General features: G+C 32.2%; 2 protein-coding genes across 7 annotated transcripts in view; one reads left to right on the top strand and one right to left on the bottom strand.

Moving 5' to 3' along the window:
• tho2 (THO complex subunit 2-like protein) overlaps positions 1 to 10,211 on the bottom strand; it is a 36,767-nt gene extending 26,556 nt beyond the window's left edge. For 3 of the 4 annotated variants that reach the window (XM_088043957.1, XM_088043956.1, XM_088043958.1), the window contains exons 1-9: positions 10,097 to 10,211; positions 9,814 to 9,979; positions 9,639 to 9,767; positions 9,478 to 9,593; positions 8,890 to 9,277; positions 8,523 to 8,842; positions 5,489 to 6,434; positions 5,097 to 5,441; positions 40 to 624 (exon numbers count right to left, since the gene is read on the bottom strand). In XM_088043957.1, the coding sequence (XP_087900083.1) occupies positions 40 to 624; positions 5,097 to 5,441; positions 5,489 to 6,434; positions 8,523 to 8,842; positions 8,890 to 9,277; positions 9,478 to 9,593; positions 9,639 to 9,767; positions 9,814 to 9,979; positions 10,097 to 10,158 (3,057 nt within the window). In that variant the 5' untranslated portion in view covers positions 10,159 to 10,211. The remainder of the gene's footprint in view (positions 1 to 39; positions 625 to 5,096; positions 5,442 to 5,488; positions 6,435 to 8,522; positions 8,843 to 8,889; positions 9,278 to 9,477; positions 9,594 to 9,638; positions 9,768 to 9,813; positions 9,980 to 10,096) is intronic. The other variant, XM_088043955.1, reaches the window with a different exon arrangement.
• Positions 10,212 to 10,397: 186 nt separating this feature from the next.
• Positions 10,398 to 25,441, top strand: lace (serine palmitoyltransferase long chain base subunit). Of its 3 annotated transcripts, none has more exons than XM_088043959.1 (8): positions 10,398 to 10,473; positions 12,486 to 12,769; positions 12,852 to 12,908; positions 12,963 to 13,016; positions 16,143 to 16,474; positions 16,524 to 16,888; positions 20,796 to 21,396; positions 24,639 to 25,441. In XM_088043959.1, the coding sequence occupies exons 2-8, from the start codon at positions 12,629 to 12,631 to the stop codon at positions 24,877 to 24,879; spliced, it is 1,791 nt and encodes a 596-aa protein (XP_087900085.1). In that variant the 5' UTR covers positions 10,398 to 10,473; positions 12,486 to 12,628; the 3' UTR covers positions 24,880 to 25,441. The 3 variants fall into 3 exon arrangements, with proteins under 3 accessions (XP_087900085.1, XP_087900087.1, XP_087900086.1); XM_088043961.1 differs by having other exon boundaries at positions 10,400 to 10,473; positions 24,616 to 24,759; XM_088043960.1 differs by lacking the exon at positions 10,398 to 10,473 and having other exon boundaries at positions 12,421 to 12,769.

Genomic DNA, 25,441 nt, shown 5'->3' with positions numbered 1-25,441 from the left:
GAATAAAAAATACAAGCAAAGATGTAAAAACAAACTCACTCTGTCGTAACACAATAGCGTGGAAAAATTCGGCGTCTTCAGCATGTGGATAACGTGCACGAACTTCGCGCAATAAACTGCATCGATTGACGTGAAAGTGCATCGTGGGAAAAGACACAATTGAAGAAACCTGGTGATGGTCTCATTTTTAGCTGACTTAGCCGAACGCGATAGAAACCAAGTGTCCTTCTCCTGCTTCAATCTGTACATGACTTTTTCAACATGTTCGTGTTGTTTCTTCTTTTCGTCTTGGAGCTTCTCGATGAGGGTGACATAGCGTTCTTGCTCCTTCTTTCCTTTGTTGTTGCTGGATACTAGAGTTGCCATAGACTGTTGGTTTGTCTTCGCTATAACTTGCTCGTAGGTTTCGTCAGGTACGTAAAGGTCATACATGGTAAGGGACCAGAATGTGGACAAGAATTGGGGTGATATGTCCTCCCAAATTTTGGCGGGGTGAAGGGGAATTATGGATTTGTGAACGGGTTCCATTACTTCCGTCACCGCTTCGTAGTATTTTTGGTTTTTTACGCTGGCGGAGAGTTTTTTGTAGTTGGGGTCGGATTTTCGGAGTTGGTCGTATTTTATCTGGAAAAAAAATTAAAATAAACACAAGAATAAAAGTTTTGGGATACAAAGGAAGGAATATGGAGGAAAAGATAAGTTTTCACAAAATAATCGCAAAATAATCCAAAAAAGTAAAGTTCGTTTTTTAGGTCTTCAGAAAAATATGAGAATATAAACTCTAAAAGAAATCAACAAAATAAAAAAATATATTAAAATAACTTAATTTGATAATTTGAAGCATTGAGAGTCAAAAACTAACAAAATTCACGAGAATAAAAAACTTAAAACATTCCAAATATTTAAAAACGGAGAAAACAATAACAATAAATCTAAAAAAATAATATTCAATAAATTAAATAATTAATATAAAAACTGCAGAAAATATTTTTTTTAAGAATTAAGAAACCCTTATGTTTTTGAATTTTGAATATTGGCGCACTGGATAAATCACTTAAAAAAAATAATTTCCACAAATTTTACTGATGTAGAATCAAAATTAGCAGTAGTAGGAGAATGAACAAACAATTCGAAAATTTGCAAAATTTCTTGTAAACGTATTTTCAAATCAACAAAGACATCCAAAAATTAAAACTTTTGTTCTAGAACTTGAAAATCGGCACAACTTCAGAAGGGCAACCTTTGAAAATTTTACTGCTTAAATGTCAAAATCAGCATTAAGTAGAGAAATAAATAAAATTTTCTGAAATTCCTTTAAAATTTCTAAAATTTGTCTCGTGTTCTAACATTTTGAAAACTGGCAAACTGAATAACTTACTTTGAAAAAAAAGTCCGAAATTTCAGTCTTCTAGTTTCAAAATTAGCTGACGTTGAGAAATGAATACAAAATTTCCTAAATTTCGAGTCCCCTATAAATAAAAATTGTCTCTTGTGTTCTAAAATTTTAAAAATTGGCACATCAAATAGATTACTTAAGAAGAGTAACCTTCCACAATTTTACTGTTTTAGTGTCAAAATTAGAGTAGGTATGTAGAGAAATAGATATAAAATTTTAAAAATTTCTGAGCCAACTAAAAATAAAAATTTCTAAAATTTGTCTTTTGTGTCCTAGAATTTTGAAAACTGGCTCACCGGACAAGTCACTTCAGATGAGGAACCTCAATAAAATTTATTGTTCTGGTGTCAAAATTAGTCGTAGAGAAATAAATACAAATTTTCATAAATTTCTGAATCGCCTATTAATAAAAATACCTGAAATTTGTCTCTTTTGATCTAAAATTTTTAAATTAGCATACCAAACAAGTTATTTAAGAAGAGTAACCTGCCGAAATTTTACTGTTCTACTGCAAAAATTAGCACAAACATAGAAATATAAAATTTCAAAAAGTTCTAAGACATCAAAAACGAAAAAGATTATTAAATTATTATATTATTAATAAACAAAAAAAAATAGTTTCAAAATTGAAACAAATAAAAATTAAAGAAAACTCCAAAGAAAAAAATGAATGAAACCGGATTATACAATAAAAACTTATAAAACGAAAGACAAAATATTCACTTGAAATAAAGCTAAAAAAAACCTCAGAAAATTAAATCAAAATAAAAATCACAAATCAAACAATAACAATAAATAAAAAAAAATAAAAATTTAATATAAAAACTGCAGAAAATATTTTTTTTTAAGAATTAAGAAACAGGTCTACGGTCTACTCTTTGAACACTCCCAAATTTCGTTGCTTTCAAACTAAAACGTCAAAGTAGAGAAATAAAGACAAAATTTCCCAAATTTTTGACTCTAAATATGAAAATTTCTAAAACTAATATTTTAGTTAAAAGAGTAATCTTACAAAATTCGCAGAAATAAATACAAAAAGTTGACTAAAAATAAAACTTCCTAAAATTTCTCCCTTAAATCACTTTAATTTCCACAAATTTTACTGTTGTAGAATCAAAATTAGCAGTAGTAGGAGAATAAACATACAATTCGAAATTTTGCAAAATTTGTTGTAAACGTACTCTCCCGCTCAAAAGTATTTGCCCACCAGCATTTTTCTAAGTAACTCCAAAATAATTTCTTTCTTCCGCTTTTATTTGGCGTTTTTTGTTTTCATGTTTATATACTTCAGTGATGGTAACAGCAATTTTTTTATCTTTTTAATGTACTTTTAGAAATTTTGAAAAAGTTATCGTATTACATATTTTCACAATTCATCAGCCTATAAATGCAAAAACTAAAGTGTTGATTAAAAAGAATTATTGATATTTTTAAGTGGGCAAATACTTTTGAGTGGTAGTGTATATCCAAATATGTATACTAAGACGTCCAAAAATTAAAACTTCTGTTCTAGAACTTGAAAATCGGCACAACTTCAGAAGAGTAACCTTCGAAAATTCTACTGCTTAAACGTCAAAATTAGCATTAAGTAGAGAAATAAATAAAATTTACTGAAATTCCTTGAAAATTTCTAAAATTTGTCTCGTGTTCTAAAATTTTGAAAACTGACACTGAATAACTTACTTAAAAAAGAGTTAATTCCAAAATTTGAGTCTTCTAGTTTCAAAATTAGCTGACGTTGAGAAATAAATACAAAATTTTAAAAATTGGCACATCGAATCGGCGAATTCATAATTTTACTGTTTTAGTGTCAAAATTAGAATAGGTATGTAGAGAAATAGATATCAAATTTCAAAAATTTCTGAGCCATTAAAAAAGATTTTTTTTTAAATTTCTTTGTGCTCTAGAATTTTAAAAATTGGCTCACCGAACAAGTCACTTAAGGAATTTTACTGTTCTGGTGTCAAAATTAGTCGTAGGAACATAATGACAAATTTTCATAAATTCTGAATCGCCTATAAATAAAAATACCTGAAATTTGTTTTTTATGATCTAAAATTTTAAAATTATCATACCAAACGAGTTATTTAATTAAGAAGAGTAACCTGCCGAAATTTTACTGTTCTACTGTCAAAATTAGCCCAAACATAGAAATATAAAATTTTAAAAAAGTTCCGAGGCATCAAAAACTAAAAATTTCTAAAATCTGTCTCTTGTATTCTTAACTTTTGAAAACTGGCATACTAAATAATACACTTACAAAAAAATCAGCTCCAAAATTTTACTCTTCTAGTTTGAAAATTAACAAATGAAGAATAAATAAAACAAATTCCTCAATTTCTAGGATTCGAATAAAAATTCCTAAAATTTTGAAAATTGACTCACCAAACAAGTTACTTAAGAAGAGTAAACTCCCGAAATTTTACTATTCTAGTGTAAAAATGAGCATAAGTATAGGAATAAATACAAATTTCTAAAATTTCTGCGCCATCTAAAAATAAAAATTCTAAAATTTGTCTTTTGGGCTCTAGATTTTTGAAAATTGGCTCACCGAACAAGTCACTTCAGAAGAGAAACCTCAATAAATTTTACTGTTTTGGTGTCAAAATTAGTCGTAGAGAAATAAATACAAATTTTCATAAATTTCTGAATCGCCTATTAATAAAAATACCTGAAATTTGTCTCTTTGGATCTAAAATTTTAAAATTAGCATACCAAACGAGTTATTTAAGAAGAGTAACCTGCCGAAATTTTACTGTTCTACTGCAAAAATTAGCACAAACATAGAAATATAAAATTTCAAAAAGTTCTGAGACATCAAAAACTAAAAAGATTATTAAATTATCATATTATTAATAAACAAAAAAAAAATTGTTTCAAAATTGAAACAAATACAAATTAAAAAAAACTTCTAAGAAAAAAATTAATAAAACCGGATTATACAATAAAAATTTATAAAACGAAAGACATATTCAATTGAAATAAAGCTAAAAAAAAACCTCAGAAAATTAAATCAAAATAAAAATCACAAATCAAACAAGTTATTTAAGAAGAGTAACCTGCCGAAATTTTACTGTTCTACTGTCAAAATTAGCACAAACAAAGAAATGTAAATTTCAAAAATTTCTGAGACATCAAAAACTAAAAATTTCTAAAATTTGTCTCTTATATTCTCAAATTTTGTAAACTGGCATACTTGCAAAAAATCAGCTCCAAAATTTACGAATGTTCAAGAATAAAACAAATTCCTAAATTTCTGAATCGGATTCGAATAAAAATTCCTAAAATTTTGAAAACTGACTCACCAAACAAGTTACTTAAGAAGAGTAAACTCCCGAAAATACAAATTTCTAAAATTTCTGAGCCATCTAAAAATGAAAATTTCTAATCGTATCTCTTATGTTCTAAAATTATGAAAACTGGCATACTGGAGAAGTAACTTAAGTCGAAAAAGAAAATTTTAATTTTCTAGTGTCAAAATCAGCCAAAGTAAATTTCTGTGCCATTTAAAAACACAAATTTCCAACATTTTAATCTCTTGCTTGCGTTACAGAATTTTGAAAATTATTGCTTCCATAAGAAATTTGAAACTCAGTGAGCAAACGGACCTTTAGCGGACTCAATTGAATCCACAAAATACCATTTTGTCGAACTGGCACCATTAGCGGACTAGTAGCATAATAGCTACTTTAATACTCACATTTATAGCATGGTTGAACATTGGCCGTGCCAAGAAGAAAGCCACTTCATTCGGTATATGATAATCCAAAAGCATACTCTGTATCGTCGGCAACTTATTCACATACTCATCCACAGAAAGCGACGATCCCAGAAAAGTCCCGAATTGCACCAACGTATCCTGACACTGATCAGCCAACTTCCCGACCAACTTCAAATGATTCTTCTGAGTCTCTCTATACACAACGCAATAGTTTTGTTGTGCCATCAACAAACACAACGCCACAGCCAAATTATATTCCGACATCGCTTCTTTCAATCGTAGCGACGACTTCTTCGTGTTTCGCACCTGACTTAGGTATCCCGCCTATAAGAACTTATTAAACCTCAAAATCACCCTTTTTACCTCTTTACCTCAGCTTTCAGCAACTCGCCTCCTGCCATCGCACTAACTTGTTCCATCGTCAGGTCTTCGGCCGCCTCAACACCTGCCATCTTCTGGACGATTTCTTTCAAAATTAACAAGTCCAAACTCTTTTGCGCTTTTAGTTGGTTGGCCACATATTGCAACAGCCCCGTCAGCTCGATGATGTATTTTTTATACACAGCGCCGCAGAAACTCGATAAACTCTGCAACCACGTCGATATTGAAGTGCTGTCGTGTTTCACCCGCTTCTTGTCGGCGTTCGCCAGACATTCAACCAGACAAAATCCCAAAACGTCGTAAGACAGACTTGTTAGATACTTCAGCGAGTCGACCACTGGATGGATTAAATTACTGTAAACTTGAATTTGTAATAAAATGTAATCAAAGAGAAATCCCGGAGAACAATGCGTTAGTTTCCCGATCAGTCTTCCGACCGGTTTGATATTCTCTTTGCTAACGCGTTTCATGATGTTCTTAATCTGTTTTTCAGAGTCTCCTCTTTTACGTAGCAGATCTGGGTAAAGCGAATACGTCTCATTTTTCCATCGACTGTAAAGACAGTATCTGTTCTGATACGGGTACAGTTTCAACACAGTCCAAACTTCTTCAGCAATGCAACAATTACAATCCATGTAAGACAAAGATGACAACACCGTAGCGTCCAAAATTGTTAAAATGTCGTAATATAAAGTGTCTCCTGAAGGACAAGGAGACTTTGTTGATTCGACACCGTAAGAAGTTAAAGCTGCTTTTGCTATTCGGATTATTTTGTACATCAAAACGGGATCGTAGCGTAACGATGCTCCTAGAGTTATCAACATTGGAATTGCGTGCTCACGCAGTTCTAAGAACGTCTTGGCTTGTTTTGGACTCAGAGGGTTTTCGTGAGGTGGAATCGGTTTTCCTTTGATTTTTGGTCCCAGCTTGCAGAACCTGGAAAAATGGAAGTGGGTTACTTGGCGTACAAAAAAAAATAAGAAAAATACACAAAAAGAAGATCGACCTGATAAAATAATAATTTGAGTATAAAGAAAAGGCCAAGAAAGTGGAAAAAACGAGACGCGATCAAAAAACCAAATGCAAAGACAGAATCTACAAGGGTTGAAAGAAAATAGCAACGAAACAAACAGGAAATCAAGACAAAATTGGACGATGTAATAAAATAATAAAAAAAGCTAAGAAGAAAGATTAGAAGCAATAAGAACAATCAACAAAAAACCCATTAGAACGCAGTAAAAAAACACTTCAAACTACAGAAATGACAAAAACAGTGAAAAAAAGCAAAAAAAAGAACAAAATGAACATCAAAATTGAACAAGAGATTGAAAAAGGATAAAAATGAGATAAAAACAAAGCAAAGTTGCCAAAAGAAGATTGAAAAGAAACGTGAAGAAACCGAGAAAACCTAAGAAATCAAATTTTCTCTTTACTCAATGCAAAGATAGAATCTAAAAGGGTTCAAAGAAAATCAATAAAAACCCATTAAAACGCAGTAAAAAAAAGACTTCAAAAAGTGGCGACAAAACCCTCATTTCTCAGAAATGACAAAAACAGTAAAAAAAAGCAAAAAAAGAACAAAATGAACATCAAAATTGAACAAGAGATTAAAAAAAGATAAAAATTAGATGAAAACAAAGCAAAGTTGGCAAAAGAAGATTGAAAAGAAAAGTGAAGAAACCGAGAAAACCTAAGAAATCAAATTTTCTCTTTACTCAATGCAAAGATAGAATCTACAAGGGTTCAAAGAAAATCAATAAAAACCCATTAAAACGCAGTAAAAAAAACATTCAAAAAGTGGCGACAAAACGCTTATTTCTCCAGAAATGACAAAAACAGTGAAAAAAAGCAAAAAAAAAGAACAAAATGAACATCAAAATTGAACAAGAGATTGAAAAAGGATAAAAATGAGATAAAAACAAAGCAAAATTGGCAAAAGAAGATTGAAAAGAAAAGTGAAGAAACCGAGAAAACCTAAGAAATCAAATTTTCTCTTTACTCAATGCAAAGATAAAATCTACAAGGGTTCAAAGAAAATCAATAAAAAACCCATTAAAACGCAGTAAAAAAAGACTTCAAACAGTGGCGACAAAACGCTCATTTCTCCAGAAATGACAAAAACAGTGAAAAAAAGCAAAAAAATGAACATCAAAATTGAACAAGAGATTGAAAAAGAATAAAAATGAGATGACAACAAAGCAAAGTTGGCAAAAGAAGATTGAAAAGAAAAGTGAAGAAACCGAGAAAACCTAAGAAATCAAATTTTCTCTTTACTCAATGCAAAGATAGAATCTACAAGGGTTCAAAGAAAATCAATAAAAAAAAAACATTAAAACGCAGTAAAAAAAAGACTTCAAAAAGTGACGACAAAACGCTCATTTCTCCAGAAATGACAAAAACAGTGAAAAAAAGCAAAAAAAAGGAACAAAATGAACAAGAGATTGAAAAAGGATAAAAATGAGATAAAAACAAAGCAAAGTTGGCAAAAGAAGATTGAAAAGAAAAGTGAAGAAACCGAGAAAACCTAAGAAATCAAATTTTCTCTTAACTCAATGCAAAGATAGAATCTACAAGGGTTCAAAAAAAATCAATAAAAAACCCATTAAAACGCAGTAAAAAAAGACTTCAAACAGTGGCGACAAAACGCTCATTTCTCCAGAAATGACAAAAACAGTGAAAAAAAGCAAAAAAAAGAACAAAATGAACATCAAAATTGAACAAGAGATTGAAAAAGGATAAAAATGAGATAAAAACAAAGCAAAGTTGGCAAAAGAAGATTGGAAAAAACCCATTAAAACGCAGTAAAAAAAGACTTCAAAAAGTGACGACAAAACGCTCATTTCTCCAGAAATGACAAAAAGTGAACAAAAGCAAAAAAAAGAACAAAATGAACATCAAAATTGAACAAGAGATTGAAAAAGGATAAAAATGAGATAAAAACAAAGCAAAGTTGGCAAAAGAAGATTGAAAAGAAAAGTGAAGAAACCGAGAAAACCTAAGAAATCAAATTTCCCCTTTACTCACTCTCGATAGACGGGCTCGATGATATAATGCAGCAGCTTGCACAGAGCCAACGCAATTGGCTGGAATGATAGAGCGTAATGCTCCGGCAGTCGATTAATCAAATTCTTCGCGTTCTCCCAATCCCCCACAGCAAGGAGAGCTTCACACAGCCCCAATTTCTGATTACAATTGAACTTCTCCATCATATTCTCGGGTTCTTCAGGCGTCTCTTCCTTCTCCTTATTATTTATCGAAATAATCTGCAATTTCCGCACATACTCCTTCGCATCTCTCATTGCTTTATCGCACTCCTTGAACATAGCTTTATCTTCAGGCGTCAGCTGAAATAAGAGCTTTAGTACAGATTTCACAGTTCTACTCAAATTACCCATAGATAGATATCATCCAGGGCTATGATGTTGTGTTGTAATAATTGCGCAGTTAAGATAAATAATGAGTGGGGAACACTGCTCTCGCTGTTCCTCAAAAACGTGAACTTTGAAGCGAGAACTTCGCTCACGATTTTCGGATCCTTCATGTACGAACATATTAAAGGAACGAATATTCTTGCGTCTTTCGGTTTGTTTTCGAAACTCTCTAGAATTATGTCAAGGACGCGGTTAGGGTCCAAGTTAAAACAACCAATCAAGGATTGGACTATGTCTAACACATCTTCAGGATTGGTATTGTCGCTAAACTGTTGATTTAATTCAGTTTGAAGCTTGGCAAAACCTTCACATTCTTCGCGGAATAAATTGAATTTTCGTTGTTTGTAGCTGGAAAAGACAAACATGTTATATAAAGTTTGCCGCTCAATCATCCGTTTTGCTGCTTAATAGTGTTTGTAGGCATCATACAAAACCTCCAGCATGCAGAAACGCGAGAGATAGTCTTCATGCCCTTTATTTAGCAGAACTTCTCAATTAATTTTGTCCTTGACAATCAATCTTTGAAGCTTATGCGTGTCAACACTTACTATAATTTCGTCTTGACCTTGATGAACTTAGAGTAAAAAGTTTTATTTTTCAAAATCCCAACTTCCTGCAGGGTGTCAATTTCTAAGCGCTCCTTCAACAACTGGTCAGAGAGGAGCTAAAAATTACTGTTAAATCTACTCGTGAACGATAAAAATGCAACCTTTTCACACTCCTTGATAATAAAACACAAATTACTTCTTTCTTTTGAGTCTTCATTGTCTGGTATGCATGAAGAATCAGTAATGCTCAACACATCCAATAGAATTGAAGGTACATCAGGGTGAGAAATCTACAACTCCATGCTTAGTTTTAACCTCAGAAAAAACGAATCTTACCACAAGTTCCTGTAGAGTGGCCACAACAGCTTCCACTTTTAACTGTCCTTTCAAACCTTTATCAATCAAAGCATTGATGTTGGCTATGATAGTGGAAACTTTCCCGGATTTGTCCAAAACTGGTGACTTATTCTCGTCTTTTAGCGACTGGAGACACGTTTTCACACTGAAAAGAACACAAATTAGGCGCATCAACGAGGAAGTGCAGCGAAAAAGAACACAACGAAAACGAATTGTAGAAATACGAGAAAATTAAGAATAATTCATTTCTGTTTACACTTACAAGTCATTTTTTCCTGTTTTATCCCAATTTTTCCAAACATCGTTACTAACAACACCTGCCATTTTTATCAACCAAGCATCTTTGGCCGAGAGGTACCAACCGTCTCTCCTCTGGGGGAAAACGCAAAATCCCTAATACAAAATTGTTGATTATTGGGTTGTATGGGGGAGGTTTTGCACCTGTGTGTACTTTATTATCATTACGCAGAATTGTTTTAGGTTTCACCACCAACTATTATTATTTTAACGATAGATTGTCGACTCTAGGGGAAAATTTAGGGGAAAAAACAAAGTCACTGTCGATACGTCAATCGTTTGTTTAAAATTGCGGTTTTATAAACATGACCTTTTATCAGTGTTGTGTTGAGGATAAATTAGGTAAGTTTTTTGATTTGTCCGTGTTTGTTTTAATTACCGACCTTTGTATGTTTAATCTTGGATAATGCTAAAAGATTTTTCAATTCAAGTTTGTTCGCTTCACAAGCGAGATAAAACATCGATAACATTAAAAGTCACTAATCTAGGGGAAAATTTAGTCACTGTTGATACGTCAAACATGTTTTCTAAATTTCGAGATTTATTATAGTTTGTACAGTGAGAGGTTGAATGACCGAAAAGTCACTAAATTTACGCGCGAAATTTAAAATAACAAAATAAACCCACTTACTGTCAAGCCTGTCAACTCAATTCGCGTAGGAATTTAGTGTTTTTAAATATATTTTGTTGCATAATTTGCTGCCAACCTATATGTCATCTGTCAAAATCTACCAATCTCTCACCGGATAAACTATACAAACGAAATTTTTTAATTCGTGATATTTATGGTAAAAAGCGGTAAAGCAAGTGAGATTCTCATTTTTTTTCTTGTAAAAGAAACAACGCCGAATTTGTCAAAATCTCCCAATCTCTCACAAAATTGTTGTTTTTGAAATCTCCGTTTGTAAGAAAATAAAAAAACGAAATAAATTAGTGAGGCTGCGAAATTATATTTTTTACACCGAAGTTGGAAAAAAAAATAAACGAAAAATCAATAGTTTAGGGAAAATTTTAGAGGAAAATCTAAATTCATTGTGAATAAAAAACTGTTTTTAATTACAGTTTGTAGATTTGTTTACTACTTTGGAGACAAAATGAAACAATAAATTAAGCGATACGGCGATATTTACTTTCTTTTACAACATAGGTAACGCTGAATTTGGAAAAAAAATAAAGGAAAAGTCATTAGTTTGGGGTAAAAAAATAAAGAGAAAATCAAAATGTGAATATTGCGAAATTTACTTTCTTTCATATCATTTCGCCGCGTCGAATTTAGAATAATGATCTGAAAAAGTCACTAGTTTGGGGGAAATGTTAGGGAAAAAACAAAAATCACTGTGAATATGGCTAAAACTTTTGTAAACTTCAGTTAATTCGCTTTGGAGGCAAGATAAAGCAACAATAATTTAAATGACATCGCAAAATTTACTTTCTTTTAAAGTCCGTTTTTTTTATTAAAAAACCACCAAATCTCACTCTCCCACCACTTTACAACCGGCAGCGTCGTCAATGGTGACTTTTTGGTGATAAAGACAAATAGGTTAGCTACCTAATTGACAATTTGATTACCCAAAACGGCCTTTCAGGCTGTGCTGAGTCTTTTCACTATTAAATCATTTGATTTGAAATCCAACAGGCTGTAAAAGAAACGTTTTTAACGGAAACACTGCCTAATTTTCAGAAATGTCAAAAATTTGACAACTATTTTCTCACCAAAAATCTCTCTAGGCAACGTTGCCGGTTGTAATGCAGGAGAAGATTGCGGTGTTGGTGGTTTAAAAAAAAAACGGACTTTAGAACATCATACGGATTTTAGGTAATAAATTAAAAGAAAAAGTCACTAGTCTCGGGAAAATTTTAGGGTAGAAACTAAAATCACTGTAAATGTGGCAAAAACAATTTTAAATTTCAATTTATTCGTTTTGTAGACGAGATTAAGCAACGATACATTAAAAAAGTGCGACACAATGAAACTTTTCCAAACGGACACCTCTAATAACCGGACACCTCTCTTAAGCGGCAATTTCGCTTTATTTATGAAGTACAGATTTTTATTATAAAATCGTTTTTGAAAATTTGAATCCTCTCTCTTCCCCTAAGCGGACAAAACCTCGACCCCCATTGGTGTCCGCTTAAGTGAAGTTCCACTGTATTTACTTTCATTCCCTCCATTTCGGCAGAACTGGGAAAAAATGTAAAAAGTCACTAGTCTGGGGGAAAACAAAATCGAAGCGCCATAGTAACGTCAAACAATTTTTCTCCGCCCAGTGCTTCAACGTTTTTCGAATTTAGTATCTGTTTATTCGTGTTGTGAATAGTTTGAACCCCCGACAAGTCTCTGCTTTCTGTTTTAGTTTCCACCTTTGGAGGTTAGAGCCCCCCAGGAAGCGCCCGCACTTTTTCAAATCCAAGGTTGGTTGAATCACGCGACAGCGCGTAACCAACAAAAATGCAGCTTTTGTAAATATAAGGAGCATGCGCCTTTATATCCTTCAGTATGGAAGCGAGAATGGAAGAGGGTGCAGGTGAAACAGTGACGGGGTTAATAAATGGGGTAGAATTTGAAAATAAAACCCTCGAAAAGGTGATTTCAAATGGGTTTGGACCGTTTTCGACACCGATGACGAATGGATACACGGTAGTTATTTTTTTTGGGTTTTCCGGCTTTACACTGAATTTTAATAAAATTGATCTTATTTATCAATAATTAATTGTTGTAGTGCATCAATAAGAAAAATGGTTACACGAGAGGACCGCTGCAAAACGGACATGTGTTGGTAATTATAAGATGTCCTAGATTTTTTTATTGTATTTAATTTATTTGTTTGTAGGCTTCTTCAGATGAAGAATGTACCTCTAGAAGCAAGAAGGGACCAATAAAAAACGTGAGTTTTATTTTTGTTGTCTTACGTTTATTGCCTAAATGTTTACTTTTCGTGTAAGCATAGTAAAAGTTCAAAAATTCCATCAGAGTTAGTAATTTGTCTGTGATGAAAACCTCATATCAGCAATATAGGAGTTAGGTAATAGAAATTCTAGGAAAGATAAAAAACCACTCGTTCCTGCAATGTTTTCATTGGTACAACCGTGTAAATAAGAGTCCAGAGTTTGCTGTTAAGGAGATAATGGCATTGATTGTTCATTGACTAATTTGTGATCATTCCAGTCAGCCACGACCTTCAATTTACCGTAAAAATTTATCTATAGAGTGGTCAAGTTTTGAGGTAACTGCACGCCGACTGCGATAACCTTAAATGATTCATTTTGTTGATATTGGGCTTATCAGTGTACTTATATCTAATTCGTGGATTAGCAGATTAGAAACAACTTTGTCATGATTAAATTTAATTTTGGTGATTTCGTCAAACTTCAAACAGGGGCCAATATAATAAGCAATTGGAATAGCTGAAAGTATAGTTTGTAACAGTTTTCTTAGATCTTTATATCCTCTTAGTTTAAATTTAGATTGGTGTCATTAATTTTATTTGCATTTTCTAAAATTCTTTAAATTTTTGGATTCTAAATTTCTCAGGATAGCAGGATTTTTTGTCTTCCAAATCAATAGCCTCTCAGGATTTCAGCAAATTATTCGTTTTTTACATTTTTTTACATTGGTTTCTCATCTTTTGTTCATTTTCAAAAACTCCCAAATTCTTATCTAAAATTATTAGATTCTTAGAAGAACTGTGAGGTCATCATGATTAAAATTATCAGATTATTTGATACAATTTTTTTTATTCTGAGTTAAAGTTTTGTCAGGTTTTTATTTTCAACTCTGAAAATTCTTTTTAATTTCTATTTACAAGATAAGATCTCCAAAGAATCATATTTTAAAAACCAAAATTTCTTGATTTTTGGAAGATTTTCAGAATTTTTAAAACGCTTGATTTTACTTTTGCTTTCTAGATTTCCTAGTTTTAGAACTTTCTCAATATTAATCTAAACGTTTTAGATTCTTAAAAGAGTGAATAAAAATTTGTAGATTTTCAGTTAAAATTTTATTTAAAAATCTGGAACTTTTTTCAAATTATTTTTATCTAGATCTACATGTTATCAGAATTTTAGAACCAAAATTAATAGAATTTTTAGATTTGGAGCCTTCAGATCATTCTTTTCGTTTCTTAATTTTTAAGCAATCGATTTTTCATTACACTCTATTATTTCTAGACTCAAAACTTTCTAAATTTTGATCTATAATTTTTAGATTCTTTTAGAACTTGCAGTTATTTTGATTGAAATTGTTATGAGATTTTTTAATGATTCAAAGTTTTTAGATTCTCAGTTGAAGTCTCTCAGGATCTTATTTGGAAACCTGTTCTTTTCAATTTCTACTCTCAAATTCTCTAGATCTAAAAATGATCTAATTTTCAGATCTTGCATTTGCAAATTCAAAGCAGTCTTGGAATCTTCTGACTTCAGATCATTGATTTTTCCATTTCAGAAATTTCTTTTTTACACTCAGATCTCTAAATTTTCAGATTTTTGTATGTTCAGATCATTAGATTCTTTTTTCTAGAATTCCTAAAATTCTTTAGATTTTTGGATTCTAAATTTCTCAGGATCGCAGGATTTTTTAAGTTTTCCAAATCATTAGCCTTTCAGGATTTCAGCAAATTATTCGTTTTTTACATTTTTTTAAGTTCTCAGCAGAATCCAACGATTTTTGAGCCTTTAGATCATTGGTTTCTCATCTTTTGTTCATTTTAAAAAACTTCCAAATTCTTATCTAAAATTATTAGATTCTTAGAAGAACTGTGAGGTCATCATGATTAAAATTTTCAGATTATTTGATACAATTTTTTTTTATTCTGAGTTAAAGTTTTGTCAGGTTTTTATTTTTAACTCTGAAAATTCTTTTTAATTTCTATTTACAAGATAAGATCTCCAAAGTATCATATTTTAAGAACCAAAATTTTTAGATTCTTTGGAAGATTTTCAGAATTTTTAAAACGCTTGATTTTACTTTCGCTTTCTAGAATTCCTAGTTTTAGAACTCTCTCAATATCTAAACGTTTTAGATTCTTAAAAGAGTGAATAAAAATTTGTAGATTTTCAGTTAAAATTTTATTTAAAAATCTGGAACTTTTTTCATATTATCTTTATCTAAATCTACATGTTATCAGAATTTTATAACCAAAATTAATAGAATTTTTGGATTTGAAGCCTTCGTAGTTTTCATTACTCTCTCAATCCTAGACTAAAAACTTTTTAAATTTTGATCTATAATTGTTAGATTCTTTTAGAACTTGCAGTTATTTTGATTGAAATTGTTATCAAATTTTCAGTTGAAGTCTCTCAGGATGTTATTTGGAAACCTGTTTTTTCAATTTCTACTCTCAAATTCTCTAGATCAAGTTTCAGCGCCCCTTAAAATTTGATTTCGATAAATAAAATAAAATAACTACGAAAGCACGGCCTTGATAAGGCGCTTTGGTTTTTCTTGACACGCTTCGAAAGAGCAATGAATTTATCGCCAACATTAAATAGTTTAAAAAAGTAAAAACGCAATATGGTCAGATTTATTGCGCTTGTGTCGACATACATCGTTTACTGTTTAAAATAAGTACCCAATTTACCAAACTTCTGTGCACCATAAAGCGTATTATAACTGCAAATATCAACATTAATGAGTCTATTATATTTACATCATTATCTTAAACTTTGCGGAAGGTTTTATGTGAAAATAAAGGACATATTTACATTGTAATATATTTTAGAGGTTTCGGCAACTTTTATTGGCACAAGGTCATAATTCGAGAGGTTGTCAGCCAAAAAGATAATAATTTTACACATAAAAATTTGAGTGGGCGATAATAAAAGTAAAACTAATTACTTTTTTATCTTCTTTTGAGGATGTACTACAAATTACTTAATATTTAAGTACGTTAATAAAAAGTCATATGTTCGCATTTTAATGCTTCTTCTTGCAGTTTATATTTCAACGAAATTTGCAAAATTGCAGACAATTGAAAAACATCGAAAATTAATCGAAAGCCTTTTTCTTTTCTCAGGGTTACGTGAAACCTTTGGACCCCCCACAGAAGACACGTCCACTCAAAGAATCCTTTGAACCTCCAACTTTAATAACCGCAGCTTTAACGTTTATCAGTTTCTACATTTTAATGTTTCTTGGCTACCTCAGTCAAGCGCTCTTCCCCCCAAAGATAGCAAAAGAGAAGAACCGCGATGGTTACGCGCCGTTATTTGATAAATTCGCGAGTTTTTATTCAATGTACGTTTATAGAAGAGTACGGGACTGCTGGAACTACCCTATCTGTAGCGTTCCGGGCAACGAAGTCGTTCTGAAAGAGCGAATAACCAATGACAGCGGTTGGACTTTCGAGTAAGACAAAAAGCCCCTTTGAATAATATAAAAAGTGTTTTGATTTCAGGTTTACTGGCTCGAAAATCAAATGTATAAACTTGGCATCGTACAACTATTTGGGTTTTGCGGAAAAATCCGGCCCGTGCGCCGAAGCTGCAATTGATTCTATTTATAAATATGGAGTCACTACAGGCGGCACGAGACAGCAATATGGTACCTGTGATTTACATGTCGAACTAGAAAAATTAACGGCGGAGTTCTTGGGAGTGGACGATGCGATCACGTTTGGGATGGGATTTGCCACCAATGCTTTGAATATCCCGACTCTTGTGTCGCCTGGGTGTCTTGTCATAAGCGATGAGAAAAACCACGCGTCACTTATTTTAGGCATTCGTTTACCTGGAGCCACTGTGAAGGTGTTCAGACACAACAGTGAGTAGCTCCATTCTTTTAATCCGATCGGCAATTTCTCAACCTGGGGTCTGTTTCATTAAGCTACTATAGTAATTTACTATGGTATTTTACTGCGTGTAGTAAACCCAGTTGATATATACCTAGTAAACATTTTATGGCTTAAGTCAAACCACCCTTAAGGGCCCCACAAACCTCGTTCTGCACGACGGTTTCGACGGTTGGAACGTAACGGTCGGAAAAACCGAGGTCTGTGGGTAAAACTGTCGGTTCAATACGACGACGGGTCCGTGACATTAGCACCCCGAAAATAAAAAACCAAAGTTTGAACGTTACGAAATGAATGCACCCTCATGCACCGCAAAAAGTTTTTTTTGCACCATTTTAATAACCAAGTTATAGAGGTTTTTAACTTGGGGTGTTGCTGTCACGTGACAGACACCAGCACCCCACTATACTCATTTAGAAAAAATAATACGTTCAGTGTCTTCAGCATGTAATGCACCATCATGCACCACCAAAACTTTGGACTTAACTTCAACCCTTAACGCCTTCATCTCTTATAAAAATATATTTTTTGGACTTGATCAAAAATCGATATGGCAATGGATTGCACTGGTGATGCACTGTTACACACCGAAAAGAAAATTTTTGCACCCTTTTAATAACAAAGTTATAGATGTTTATAATTTACTGTCACTTGAGCATCCCAAGTTAAAAACATCAATAACTTTGTAATTAAGGGGGTGCAATTAAAACCGCTTGCGGTCCGAAACAGTGCATCACGAGTGCATTCCATTGCACTATTGATTTTTGGTTATGTACAAAAAAAGAATTTTCGTAAGGGTTGAAGGTAAGTCCAACATGTTGGTGGTGCATAATGGTGCATTACATGCTAAACACAGTGAACATATTATTTTTTTCAATTGGGTTTAGTGGGGTGCTGGTGTCACGTGACAGCAGCACCCCAAATTAAAAACCTCGAAAACTTGGCTACTAAAGGGGTGCAAAAAAAATTTTTTACGGTTCATGAGAGTGCATCACGGGTGCATTGATTTCGCAACGTTCAAACCCATTTTTTCTTTCGTCGGGGTGCTAATGTCACGGACCCCAAATTTTTGTGTGAACTTTTAATCGTCTCAAATGACGCTAATACTGCCGTACTAAGCAAAAATGACCTATCTACATTTTTTTGGAAAATGGAGTTTTTGATAAATACAAACTGTTAAACCCAAGTATTATTATTCCAATAAACAAAAAAATACGAATATTCACTCTATGTAATGAAAAAACTGTTATGAATTATACCTTATCTGCAGTTTTTATAAGTTTGCTAAGCAATTAAGACCTATCTGCATTTTCACTAAGTTCATTGTGCAACAAAAACTTATCTGGTAGATTTCAAGAATTCAATTTTATATGTATTTGTCATTTTTATTTGGTTGGACAACGCTGTAATTACTTGTGTACGGATTTGTTGTTTGTTTAATTATTAAGTTAAGCAGTTGTTTCAAGGTAAATTAAAATTACTTCAAAAAATGCCATTTCCATTATATCGGTTCGCAGATGCATTTTATGTATGTGAGCGACAATGAGAGCACGGATTGTGGTATTCAGGAAAACATGGAAAGTAAATAGCTAGTGAAGAAAAATTATTTCACAAAAAAAGGAATTTTAAGGAAAAGAAGACGTTGCGACAAATCTTTAAGTGAACGAAACAAAAAGAAGCAAACTGCAATGCGAGCTTAACACTGTCAAAAACGCATGTAAATGTAAGAAAAACGGCAGAAATAGTGTAGGGAAAGACAGACAATGTGAAATAAATGAAGAGTTTTGGATGTTAAATTATGATAATAATAATAAGAATAGGGCTTTACTTTCCTTCTTTTTTTACCTAGTTAATTGGCAGAAAGTGTAACTTGCAGTAGTACAAATTAAATCAACAGGATTTCAACAAATGCGATAAGAATAAATCTTCTAAAACGTCAGTGATTGACATGCAAATGAATATTTTTTTTACATAAACGAATGTTATCAGTTTACTTAAAGTAAATAAGCTAAATCCTCGTTCAATATTTACATAAGTTTGTAACGGTGAAATTCCAAAGAGAGACAAAACACTTAAATACAAAAAAGATTTTAAACAGGCCTAATTTGTCTACAACAACGGTCGATTGAAATTTAGATAATTTAATTTTTTGTTCATAACTTGTTAAAAAAAATTATTTCATTTGTTAATATACAATTGTTAAATTATCATTAATGGCATAATGACAATAAAGTTAAACTATGGAGAACAATATTAATAATTTTTTGATTTGCAGATAAGGTATTTGTGCTTAGTAAATGTGGAATATTTTGTTCAAAGAAACGCTTGAAGTGCAAAATTAACTAATCCGAAAGAAATAATTGAATGACAAGTTTAGGGTTATATTTTAAAGCGCTTTTAAAAAATATACTAGGATTTTGAAGTACAAGATCATAAGGTAAATAGTTAAACCAAATATAAACACAAATAGTTCGATATCTCAGTTTGGACTTTTATGTAGATAAGTCATTTTTGCTTAGTGCGGCAGTACTATTTTAACATGCAACAAATAATATTCTTTGAATATCGAGTTATTTCCGTTGGCATGTTTTTTTTTTTTTGGCATGTTTTTGAAAAGGGGTAATTGGGTAGTTCCCGAGAGTAAAAAAAAGAGTTAAAAAAAATCCGCACTCTGTTTTTGCAGTGGTATCAAAATAAAAATTAGAAAAATGCAACATTGCTAAACTGTTCCCTTAATAATTTAAATGTCTAGTCTTCAAAGTCATATTCAAAAATACAGGTGTCCCAGAACTCACGCCTAGCCGAAAAAGGGCGGATGCCGACAGCAATCAGGACGCCAAAAATGCAATTTGTTTTGTCCTAATGTGCATTAAAATTGAGAAATTGCTTAACAAAAATGACCAATCCCAGACGCTCAAACACAAATAATATTATTGTTGCTAGGTTTCATAATTAAATCCTAAAAAGGAAAATTGATTTGGTCCACTACATTTTATAACTGACATCTAATGTCAATTTGACAGATGAAAACCACACAATGGCGGTTCTAAAAAGAACCCTTTTATTACAACAAGAAACAGAACAAGGCACATGGTGTAATAGTTAAATCAAATGCTTGAACAAACCACCATTATTTCCAGCCAAACTTTGACATGTATTTTGAATCATGTGATACGTGATGCCATCCACAGTTTCCTGAATGCGTTGTCTGAGCTCCGCTTCAGTATTTAGCGGCACCACATAAATAACACTTTTGAAGTGACCCCAGAGGAAGAAGTCTAGCGGCTTTCGATGATAAGCCATTCGCAAAAGACTTTCTCTGACCTGATAATCCCCAGGGAGTAAATGTTGAACCCTGGTATAGTGGTACGGGTGCCGGTGATCTGTCGCGAGAATTTTTTGTATAGAAGATCTTCTGATTTCTAACTGGCGTGCCACAGTTCGGATACTTTGCGTGGAGTGTTCATCAACCGTTTCCAAAACGGCTTCTTTATTTTCAACAGTTTTGGCCTGTCTTGGGGCTCCACCAACTTCGCGCCGATCTGTTAATAACTGATCAGTGTGTCCAGCCCGAGAAATAACACTAAGAATCGTTTTGTTGTCCGGATAATGATCACGACATGGAAAACGTCCTCGGTCGAATTTCGATCACACTCTTCAAAAATAAGACGCATTTCGAGGCATTCTGCCGCCGAGTACTCCTGAACCCTTTTAGACCAGTAGTCTTCAACCCTCTAGTCAATTCCTAAAGTACGCTGAGCCGTTTCTGCACACTAAGCTCAATATAGGTGAATCCGATCGGCAATTTCTCAACCTGGCGGCTTAACGTCCGGCAATTTCTCAACCTGGGAGCGCTTAAAAGTTTTTCTTCTCTTACAGATGTGAAGCACTTGGAGCAGATCCTCCGCGAGAGCATCTACACCGGCCAACCCAACCAACCCCCTGGCCTCTATAAACCGTGGAAAAAAATCCTGATCGTCGTAGAAGGAGTTTACAGCATGGAAGGCACAATTGTTCGTTTACCGGAAATCATAGCACTTAAGAAAAAGTACAAAGCATATCTGTATTTGGACGAGGCGCACAGTATCGGCGCAATGGGTAAACACGGCCGTGGCATCGTCGATTATTTCGGTTGCGACCCCAAAGATATAGACATTTTGATGGGCACGTTCACTAAGAGTTTCGGATCCGCTGGAGGCTACATAGCTGGTACCAAAGAGTTGATAACGTTCTTGCGACAAAACAGTTACGCTTCGAAGCACGCTTGGGCGATGGCACCACCGGTCGCCGCGCAAATCGTCGCAGTGTTGAAGATTTTGATGGGCAAAGACGGGACTAACGAGGGCCAGAAACGGATTGAAACTCTAGCGAGAAACACGAAGTATTTCAGGAAGAGGATTGAACAGATGGGGATTATTGTCCATGGGAATGAAGATTCGCCAGTGGTTCCTATCCTGGTGTATTTATACTCGAAGATTGCGTAAGTTTAAGCATAGTTTTATAGACAAGTGTTGAAGCCTGCAAAAAAATCATAGTAGAATGAAACCTATTGGAAAATGTTGAGAATATTACAAAAATGAAAGGAAAAATAAATTACGGTCGATTCGAGGTCGGGAAGTGGGCTAGTTGGTTTTTAAGGGTTAAAATCGGTTTATCTCGATTTCCGGCAAAACTACAAGTCTTATGGAAAAAAGTTAAATGGCAAAGTTGTAGGTAATAAAAAGATCTACAACTTTTGTATTTACACTTTTTTCTCATAACCTCAAAATTCACATGAAAAACTCAAAAAAACACGTTTTTGGTTTTTTATTTTTACAAAAATTTATTTTTTTTATGAAATTTGGTGAGAACTTACCTTTGTATAGGGGAGAGGGGGGCATAGTGGGGTACTTAACAATCAATTAGCCACCCTTGTTAAAATAATAGAAATTAACAATTTTTTTTTACTAAATATTATAGACTAATGTATTGCGGATGATTTTTGTTATACTTTTTTTGATTACAATAAAACACTTACGACATGTGAGCATTGTTTTGAAAAATGGGATTTGCCCCGCACATAGGGGTTTAGGCATCAATGCATATTGCACATAAATGAGCAGGTTCATCATATTTAGCCACTACATTTGTATGACTAGATTTGAAAAAAACTTGCTCCCTAACTTCGCGATTTTTTTAACGAAAACACTGAATTTCACATTTTGTTTTATAAATCATAGAGGTTTTCACATTTTGTTTTATAAAACACACATGGTTAACTGTCAACTAACAACCAATTAAAACACGCTATTCGACTTTTTTCACGGCGTTTGATTTGAGCAGCAGGAGTGTTACCCCGCTATGCCCCGGTACCCCACTATGCCCCCCTCTCCCGTATACCAAATACATAAGAATTTTTTGGATTTGAAAAATTCATTTTTTCTCCTTATTTTTATTTAATACCGAAAAAGCACCCTAATTTTCAATCGAAAATTCACGCGTCAAAATATCAGCTTTTTTAAAAAAGTTGGTGGGCTTTTTATTCGTTGAAATCTCTACTTTCTGAGTGTAATAAAAAATATACGTCACTATGGAAAATATTTTACATTTAAAAAACGAAAAAAACCCGAATCGAAAAATTATTTTTCTATCATTATGTACAATTTTGAGCTATTTATTAATATTAACACTGTAATTACTCATTTAGCGTATGATTCTAAGTTACATTGATTAACAAAAAAATTTTCAATCAAAAGATACTACTATAATTAACAAACAAATAAATTCTGATTGCTCTGGCATTTAAATTAACAGAGTTACAGTTTTAACATATTTTTTCCAAAAGTTTATAGTTTATTCCCAAAATAAAAAAATCCAAAATTTGACATTTTTGATCTGTAATAGCATTTTTTTTCGCAGTTAATTGTATATTAATTACTGTACGTCTAAATTAGTAATCTCCTCAATTTTCATGTTTGTTAAAAATACGGCCCTTAATACATATATAATTTAAACAGTTAACGGTTTAATAAAAAAAAAAAATTAAATTTGCCAAAATTAGTACGTTTTGCTGTAGAATTTTGAAATTTAGCAGACTTAGTAATTAAGTTCAAAGTAGTAATTTTGCGCAATTTGATTGCTTTGGCAATAAAATTGTTAGAGATGCAGCCCTTATTAGACAATTCTTTCAGATTTCGGTTCAATCAAAAAATTAAATTTTCCAAAAGTAGTATCTTTTGCTGTATAATTTTGAAATTTGGCATATTTAGTAATTAAATCTGAAATAATAGCCTTGCTAAATTTCATTGTTTTGTCATTAAAATAGACCCATATATTTTTTCAAAATATAAAATTCCAAAATTTGACTTTCTTGGTTTATATTTTTGCAATTTAGCACAGTTTATAAATAAGTCTAAATTAGTAACTTCCTCAAATTTTATTGTTTGGCGTTAAAACTGACCGAGATAAAACCCCTAATAAATAATTTTTACAGTTTTTGGTCCATTCAAAAAAATTATAAAAAATTTTCAAATTCAGTATCTTTTGCTGCATAACTTTAAAGTTTCGTCTGGTTAGTAACTAAGTCCAAATTAGTAACTTTGCCAAATTTGATTGCTTTGGCATTAAAATTGTTAGAGTTACAAGCATTAACATATTTTTTCAAAAATTTCTAGTTCCATCATCAATTTAAAAAAATTCGAAATGTGTTTCTTTTGATCGATAATTTTGTAATTTGGCACAATTAATAAATAAGTCTAGATTAAAAACCTCCCGAAATTTCATTGCTAGAATCGGAAAACGACGAAGGAAAATAAATCTGTCAAAGAGACAGAAATTATTGAACTAAAAAATATTCCGAAGAACATTTATTATACTATGAGATTTTTTTATGAGAAAAATGTAATAAAACTAATAAACCAGTTTTTTTACTGAAAAAAAAATTATAACATCCTCATTTTTTAGATAAAATCCTATCTTGAATATTTTTAACAACCATTTTCCCATGTTTTATTTTGCAATCTTAATGTTTGATGGATTGAAAATTTTTTTGTTTATCAATGTAACATAGAATCATACGCTAAATAAGTAATTACAGTGTTAATATTAATAAATAGCTCAAAATTGTACATAATGATAGAAAAATAATTTTTCGATTCGAGTTTTTTTCGTTTTTTAAATTTTAAAAGTAGAGATTTCAACGAATAAAAAGCCCACCAAGTTTTTTAAAAAAGCTGATATTTTGACGCGTGAATTTTCGATTGAAAATTAGGGTGTTTTTTCGGTATTAAATAAAAATAAGGAAAAAAAAATGAATTTTTCAAATCCAAAAAATTCTTGTGTATTTGGTACATACAAAGGTAAGTTCTCACCAAATTTCATAAAAAAAAAAATTTTTGTAAAAATAAAAAACCAAAAACGTGGTTTTTTTGAGTTTTTTATGTGAATTTTGAGGTTATGAGAAAAAAGTGTAAATACAAAAGTTGTAGATCTTTTCATTACCTACAACTTTGCCATTTAACTTTTTTCCATAAGACTTGTAGTTTTGCCGGAAATCGAGAAACCGATTTTAACCCTTAAAAACCCACCCTCTCCCACTTCCCGATCTCGAATCGACCGTAATTTATTTTTCCTTTCATTTTTGTAATATTCTCAACATTTTTCAATAGGTTTCATTCTACTACAATTTTTTTTGGTTTCAAAAATTATCGACCATGTTAAGGCGTTTTTAACGTTGATTTGCAGGGCGATGGTGAGGATTTTGATTCGTGAGAAAGTCGCGACGGTTGGTGTCGGTTATCCTGCGACACCACTGCTGCAAGGAAGAATAAGAATTTGTCTGTCTGCTGCTCATACCAAAGAACAATTAGATTATGCCTTGGACGTAATTGAACAAGTTGCGAATGAACTAGGATTAAAGTATTCTCGGAAACCGATCGATCCTGAGGTGATCGAATATGACAAAATTAAAGTTTATGAAGAGTAGGTCTAAATAGTAGCTTATCGTGCTTGTTAAAATTTTTGATACATAAGTAAAATATTTTTTTATTGAATTTTTGATGATTCAAAAGTTTTATAAACTGAATTGTTCATTACAAAAGAGATGTAATTTAGCTATTATAACCACTCGCAGTTTCAAAGATTCCACTAAAGCTACTTATGGACATGTTTCAGTATTGTCTAAACTTTTCAGGCACATTATTACAGTATTACGACAGTTCTGCTTTTATAGTATTTGATGACTTAAAACATATCAAACTATACTTACAATCATAGAATTGCTTTCTAGAATACTTAGACAAGTTCAAGCAGAAGAGTAATAATGCCTTGACCTTATACCAGAACTCTATTTTTTTTAATTATTTTATTATTTATTGAAAATGTGTTGTTTATGTTGTAGTCGATAAGTTCGTCGAAAGGCATTCCTCTTTTATTTCTCATGTTATTCTTCATACATATTTTTATATTTAACACCAGTCTCTTATGTAAACTTATTTCAAAACTTACTGTTATTGTTACAGATTTAAAAAATACATCTTTATTATTAA

Source organism: Gnatocerus cornutus, chromosome 8 (genome assembly GCF_029298725.1).
Source record: "Gnatocerus cornutus isolate USDA-ARS CGAHR chromosome 8, icGnaCorn1.1, whole genome shotgun sequence".
In the NCBI taxonomy this organism is placed as follows: Eukaryota; Metazoa; Arthropoda; class Insecta; order Coleoptera; family Tenebrionidae; genus Gnatocerus; species Gnatocerus cornutus.
This window is presented reverse-complemented; position numbering and strand designations above follow the sequence as displayed.